Source organism: Gadus morhua, chromosome 7 (genome assembly GCF_902167405.1).
Source record: "Gadus morhua chromosome 7, gadMor3.0, whole genome shotgun sequence".
NCBI classification, from domain to species: domain Eukaryota; kingdom Metazoa; phylum Chordata; class Actinopteri; order Gadiformes; family Gadidae; genus Gadus; species Gadus morhua.
In genome coordinates this window covers 15,816,906-15,824,598 of record NC_044054.1, presented here as the reverse complement: position 1 = coordinate 15,824,598, position 7,693 = coordinate 15,816,906, and the positions used below count along the sequence as shown (strand labels likewise).

Sequence of the window (7,693 nt, the reverse complement as noted above, 5' to 3'; positions counted from 1 at the left end):
ATGGACCGTCCTTTAGTAACAACTAACGATTTATGAGGGGATGCATCATCAAAACGTTAAATATGAATACATTTTCATGACAACTTGAAAATAAGCCAAAGGTTTGCAATCATTGTAAATTGAGTGGTCGATTAGAGTTCCTGCCTGACACCTGTGAGACCCGGGTTTGATTCCCTACTGAAGAATGTATGTAGCAAGACCACTAGTGATTTTAGATCTCTGGAAAAAAACGTCTGCTAAATGCCCTAAATGTAATGTCTCTTGTCTTCTCTTACTTGAACAACCTTTGAACCATAGTTTTTCTGTGCATAAGATGAGAGAGGTAGGTAGCCCGTGTTCTCAGAGGGTGCGCTGACCAGCCTCTCTGCACTGACCCTGAGCACCGGTGCCCCTCAGGGCTGCGTACTTGGTTCCCTCCTGTACACTCATGGCTGTGTAGCCACACAAGCTCCAACTCCATCCTTAAGTTTGCAGACGACACCACCATCCTGGTTCTCATCTCCAACAATGATGAGACCGCCGACAGGGAGGAGGACAGGGACCCTGGCGGCATGGGGCCAGGAAAACAACCTCTCTCTCAATGTCTGCAAGACTAAGGAGATGGGGGGGTCACGCCTCCATATACATCGATGGAGCTGATGTAGAGAGATTCTCTTGCTTCAAGTCTCTCGGGGAGTTCATCAAAGATGACCTCAACTGGTCCAGGCAGGCAGACTCAGTGGTGAAACTCATCAAGTCCCTATATTTCCTGAGGAGATTAATGGCAATGGAGTTTGGCATGTCTGGAAAAAATCTCACAAACTTTTACAGGTGCACCATTGAGAGCATCCTCTCAGGCTGCATCACTGGCTGGTACGCCAGCTGTCGACATGTTGAGGCTTCAGCGAGGAATGTAGAGATGTGTACCTTTCTGAAGTGGAACTTCGCTGATGAACGCTAATGGAGAAAGGGACTAGCTTTTGAGGAATATAGGCCTTTTAGAACTTGCAAAACCTACTTGCTTTTTGACATTACTCATTACAAAACTGGTGTTAAACGCGTTTGTTTATCACAAGGAATGCTTGTTATTTCCTAATTATCTGGGAAAAACCCCGCACAACACGCTTCCGAGGGACTTCACACCAATCTGCGTTTGTCTTGGCTAAATGCCTTTTAGTTGGGTTACTCTTCCCTCTAGTGGTGGTTTGACCACACTGTCTTCAAAGTGGCCAGTTCTTACAGGGTTGGGTTTGTTGTCCGATTGCGCATCCCATTTCTGTGTAAAAGTGTACAAAATATTCCTGGGACGTCAAAATGATGGCAGATGAACTCAGGCCACACATCTTGTCCGGCCTACCCTACCTCCAACTATGGACTGTCCTGCAATGCACCGTTACATCACATGGATGAATTGTGATGTAGCTCGAAATGGCTAGTCATCCTACTGATCCCTCACCTTCATAACACGCAATGTGAGGTGGAAGTTATAGGATACAATAATAGGAATCTCCCCGGATTTTGTACGATGCACATGTTTTAATAGTCTTTCGAAGCATGTATTATGGTTATTAGTAACAGTTTGTGCTAATTAAATGTATGACAGTACGAGTCCCCGATCCATAAATATATGGAATATATCAATATCAATCCGTGGTACAGGATTTTGGGTTCCAGATTTATAACAAGCATTATAAATTGGTTTGAATTATTATTAGTTCGTTTTCTATTGCGATTTAAATGGTTTCACTGTTTTGCATAAATACCAAGTCCTCCCCAGTGCTGGATCACTAGACCATTGTGCTTCAGAGTTGTACGAATTTAAAAACAATAAACACAATTATCAACTATTTCAGATAAAAGTCTGGGATTTCAGGCAGTCGTCCTTCTCACTGGAAAGCTGCATGCTGGACTCATAGTTCAAATCATACACAAAGATGTGAGCTTCATCTGTGATCCCTATTCAGTCAGCATATTGTCCAACACTTACAAATTAATCAATCCTCACTCTTAAATATTAATTTCCATGGGTATTATGTCAGTGGGTTACCTATAATATAGTAAAGGTTACCTATAATGCTATATCAAAAATACAAGATATCTCTTTGGAATAATAAAATGTGTTCAGGGGTTATGCAATGAGTAGGGGCGAGGTGAACCTAAAGTATCTAGACTTAAGATTGCAGTGTTTAATCAATATTCTTTTTTCATTTTGTTTTGAAGTCCATCTTCTTAAATTCATCCTAAATTAATTTATCTGCATGAAGAAATACCCAGTGAATCAGAATCAAATCTCCTAAAATGTGATAATTCAGGGGACTCTGCTTTGATACTCGATGAGCCAAATTAGCAATAAGGCACCGACACAAGGGCAACAGGCCAGGCCAACAGTAGCATCAAGGGTTTTGGCTACTACTTCTGTACTGGTTCACACACTGGGATCTATGGGGGAGGAAAAACTATGCATACAATGACTAGATTTCCATCAGACAAACAAGTAAATGTAAATGTACAATGGTAAGACGGAACAGAACACAGGAAACAGTTTGTGTCTGTGTGTGGAGAAGGGGGGGTCAGAAGTGTAACAAAATTGTCATATTGAGTTATAATATGGGCATTTTATTATCTAATATGTTGCCCAAAATATGATGGGCAAGTTCACAAGGCATTCAGAACCAGTTCCCGACTCCTACCAGCCCACACACACACACACGCACACACACACCACCACCACACACCAACTCCCCCCGCCCCCCACACACCCACACCCACACACAGAGAGCACTTGGTTGAAAGTGTACTATACTTAGGATGCACATGCACTGACCAGGTAGCAGTCAGATGGGTCATATCTCTCCTTCTTGTCTTTCTTACAGACACAGCAGCCGTTCCAGACGTTATCCATACCCATGTTCTTCATGACGCTCAGTGGGCCTAGCCAGTCTGATCTCAGAGAACAGTCAGATATTTACAGTGTGACGCTGATCTGATTCTTTTAAGTGTGTGTGTGTGTGTGTGTGTGTGTGTGTGTGTGTGTGTGTGTGTGGTGTGTGTGTGTGTGTGTGGGTGTGTGTGTTGTGTGTGTGTGTGTGTGTGTGTGTGTGTGTGTGTGTGTGTGGGCAGAAGCATGGCTTAACTTGATGCGCTCCGATCTCAATTGAATCACGACCATAGGTATCTGTATGGACATTTTGTACAATTGTACAACAATTCTTTTCACTTCTAACGGGGCAGAAATGTGGAGGTGCAGGGGTTGGTGGAGGGAGTCACGGACCTCCAGGCGTTCCTATACAGCAGGTGAGATATAATGTGAAGCAGGAGGTGTACTGCGTCGGGTCTGGTCAGGCTGGCTGTTCACCGTCATGCAGACCGTGTACCAAACACCGGCCATGGGACACATGAAGTCCGTATTTACTAGGAGACCTCACGAAGGCGGGGTCCGGGGCTCCCGAGCCTTCCTTCGGCCACGGTGGAAAGAGGGGCCCTTGTAGTTGTATGGTCTCCATCAAAATCCCAGAGGAGCTCCTCAGTAGCAAGTCCATGTTTCTGGAACCCAGCCCCCCCCCCCGGAAAAAAAACAACAGCAACAACAACACTCCCCCCGTTTCTACTTTGTTCACAGAGCAGACTGAGCTCCAGGGGTCCATTCTCCTGGTAGGCCGTCAAGTTAAAGTACATCATGGTGGAGCAGATTGGGGAGGAGGGGGGGGGGGGGGGGGGGGGGGGGGGGGGGGGGGGGGGGGGGGGGGGGGGGGGGGGGGGGGGGGGGGGGGGGGGGGGGGGGGGGGGGGGGGGGGGGGGGGGGGGGGGGGGGGGGGGGGGGGGGGGGGGGGGGGGTGGGGGGGGGGGGGGGGGGGGGGGGGGGGAGGAGGCGGCGATCAGGGGCCCGATCAGCAGAGGCAGCGGCGGTCTCCCTTGGTGACCTCCTCGGAGGAGTGCACCGTGTTGGGCACCAGGCCGCTCTTCACACCCTCCCAGCCTTCCTGGATCTGGATGTCCCCCCGGCCCACCAGCTCAAAGATGTCCCGCGTCAGGTCCACGAACGCCTGGGACACAAGAACAGGCCATGGGGGCCGGTCAGAAGGACCAACAGACCGTCACAGCAGAGCAGTCTGGGACAGTGCTGACTACACAACAAACACGTTGTTTTTAAAGATGTATTTATTTATAGAGTGAGATAGAGAGGAAGGTGTGGCAGATAGAGGGGAGGACATGCGGCAAATTACACACAGGCAGGAATCGAACCCGGGCCGCTGGGTTCAGGAATGAATCTATATACTCGCTCTACCCAGTGAGCCACCGGGCACCCACAGACATTTTATTCACGGTGAAGTGTGTTTCAGGTCCCAGCCTTACAGGAACCATCCAGAAAGGTAACTCAACAGAATGAGCGAGCCGTGGACTCACCTTCTCCACGTTGATGGCGTCCCGCGCTGACGTCTCCACGTAGTGCATCCCGTAGACGCCGGCCAGCTTCTCCGCCTCCTGCCGGGTCACCTGGCGCTGGGCCTCCAGGTCGCACTTGTGACCCACAAGCAGGAAGACGATGTTGTGCGGCTGGACGTGGCTCTTGGCCTCCTCCAGCCAGTCGTGGATGTTCTGGAAGAGCGGCGGTTGGTGATGTCGAAGAGCAGCAGCCCGCCCACCGTATTACGTAGTAGGCCTGGTGATGGACCTGAGCAGGAGACAACGGAGCAACAACCACAACACACCCACTGGTGAGGTATCTACTGGGAGACAAAACCAGAGGTTTCCTTTCTCAAGCGTTTCCGTGGTTTTCAGTGGAAGACACTTTATTTGCTACTATGCTAGGGATCAGCCCCACCCCTCTATATGTGTGAGGTTATGGTTGTCAGAGGCACACCAGGGTTAATGAGTCCCTTTATGACTCAACCCAAGGTCATATAGTTCTTCCTAACGAATGATCAAAGACCAAAGGTGATCCTTGAGTCAAAGAGAGTCAAAGTGGAGCAGCAAAGTAACCAACAGCAGAAGCATTCTAAAGCAGATCCTCTTGTGTCATTATCTCAACATCAAAAATGTGAAACAGGTTTCGGTAGGTGTTATTCAAGATGGCTTTGCTGTCTTTACAAAACAAAAGAGGCCTACACCACAAAACCAAAATCCCATATGATTTTAATAGGACCTGAGATCGGAAAGAGTCGTCCTTGTGTAGCTTACCTAAACCTCTCCTGCCCGGCGGTGTCCCAGATCTGCAGCTTGATTCTCTTCCCAGGCTCGATCTCCACCAGGCGGGAGAAGAAGTCTACCCCCACGGTGGGGTCGGACACCTGCGCGAAGCGACCCTCGGTGAACCTCCGGATCAGACACGACTTGCCCACGGTGGAGTCTCCGATCACGATCAGGCGGAATTGGTAAAGCCATATGGTCTCCATAACTCACCGGGTCTGTGTGTTATACACGAGAAGACAGCGCGATACTTTGTGAAAACGAGTAAGGGTGTAAAGTTCTGATGACGTGGTGGTGGTGCAGCCACCAACACGACGCCTGTCTACAGGCGACAACACCATCCTGGGTCAACCTGCTGGCGGTGTGCTGCCCACACGGCACGACGCTTCGAGACGAGAGGATTCATTATGATCCATTTTGCGCACCATAGCACCATGTGCGTGCCGTCTCATGCCAGGCTGCTCGTCGGGACTCGACGCCCAGTTTACTGCCCACAATGTTTACTGGGTTGGCGTGAAATCGGAGCATGTCGAAGCCACTCCTCTCCAACCCGATCAACAGCAGCCCCCATGTGGACACGTTTGTTGTCGCGTAGAAATAAGACCCCCAACGACCCCAATAAAGAACCACTAGATAAATTAACACGATAAGCGATCACGACAAATATAAACAATTGTTGAAATAAAAATGTGTGCCACACGGTCAGCGTTCACATGTCCGACAGTTGTAGCCTAGCTTCTCCTTCAAATAACGAAACTAAAACTAAGCTGCACTACAGCTCAGCTTTGACACTCGATGTCTGTTTCTACATTCAGCCTGAATCAATGTACGTGAACCCACCTTGCTTCGTATACGATACAGCCTATCTTATCAGTCCTTCGAAAAAACAATCCCCATTGTAACACTTTCGCCTTTGTACGCGGATGGTTTTGCTGTTGCGATTAATTCATCCACCGGGAATCCCAGGTGGTTAACAACCTTACAATATGTTGATCGCGAAAAGGGGAAGGCACTTTAGTTTCGAATTGTCGCTTTAAATGCTTATAGATCCCTGATATGTACGACAGATTTCGCCGATGAATGGCATCAGCGAAAGAAGAAAAACATCCAGCATCACACATCTCCTGACTGGCCCAGCCTCATCATCAGTACCACTACCGTAACGAGCACCATCAGCGCAAAGTACAATTATAAAAGCTGCTGCGCATTTTCAGATAGGATAAGTGGAGGGCGGAATGTATGAAGGTATTATTGTAGCAAAAGTCTTTAGCACCTGTAACTGCAGAATTTGAATGCGTACACTAAAGTCACAGTAAATTTGAAGTCGTATATATTTATTTTGCATGTGTACTCTAAAGTCACAAATGTGTAACAGTACATTTGTAGTCGTAAAAAAAAAATATTTTTTTATACCATTGTAAACACAAAATAGGGTCTACGAGTACGCTAATCTGTGTTACAGGTGCACAAATCCTTTTGCTACAATTATTGCAGCGCAGTTGGTGCAAAACACATTCGCACACCCGTGTTTCATAATCTGAGAACATGCCCAAAAGGTGTGCATTCGTAAACCCAAATTTGAACAAATGCATCAGAAGTTGCACATCTGTGAACGCTATGTTAATTCAGCATTTTAATGAGCGAGCACAAAACCATTTTACAACTGCTCGAATCTGCTCCTGCAAGTCTCAGCTGTGGGGTTTTTTGCAGGTTGTTTTGCAACACCCCTAGGTGGTAAATGTGTAGCAAAAGTATTCGTATCCGTAGATGACAGAGCGTCCGTGAGCGGGACAAAATAGTCCCGCCCATAATTTCCTAATCCAATGAAAATCGCCGGCAGGGATGCATTTCTCAAATTACACTGGGACCCACTGCGTTCCAGTCATGGAGCTATAAAGATCGCAGCATACCCAGCGCGGGATACGTTTCTTTCTGGAGAAGTGAAGAGGGCGTCCTACTGAACGGAGATGGGTATCCTACATTATGTTAAATGAAATTACTTAGTTCAAGTGAATTCCCCCAAAGTATTTCATTAACATGCCGCAAATGTCCTTGAATGTATTTTAATGGTCGCCATAACATAAATTCAGAAATGTTAATGCAATACTTTGGGGAGAATTCACTTGAACTAAGTCATTTCCTTTTACATAATGTAGGATACCCACCTCCGTTCAGTAGGACGCCCTCTTCACTTCTCCAGAAAGAAACGTACCCGCGCTGAGAATGCTGCGATCTTTATAGCTCAATGGCTGGCACGCGATGGGTCCCAGTCAGGGACGGCTGGTATAAATGGGCTAACAGGGCTAAGCCCTCTTACAGTGAAAATAAAAAATATTATTAAAAACTTAGAACATATTGTTTTAAATGTTGGTAGAACCTAAAGGAGCAACAGCACCAAAAAGTGACCGAAAAACCCAGGATATATATATCTTCGTTTTTTTCCTGTGAATGGGCTAAATGTATTCAGCCCAAGCGCAGTAGCGTAAGCTTCCATTGACGTTTGATTGACAGGTGCCCTGACACGCCC

At 47.4% G+C, this 7,693-nt stretch overlaps 1 protein-coding gene across 1 annotated transcript; it reads right to left on the bottom strand.

Moving 5' to 3' along the window:
- Positions 1-3,818: 3,818 nt before the first annotated feature.
- Positions 3,819-6,327, bottom strand: LOC115547929 (ras-related protein Rab-39B-like). The gene is given in 6 exon segments (XM_030362442.1): positions 3,819-4,022; positions 4,384-4,583; positions 4,586-4,638; positions 4,640-4,651; positions 5,158-5,384; positions 6,007-6,327. Coding segments are annotated over 5 exon segments (636 nt in total). The 5' UTR covers positions 5,373-5,384; positions 6,007-6,327; the 3' UTR covers positions 3,819-3,866.
- Between the last annotated feature and the right edge of the window lie 1,366 nt (positions 6,328-7,693).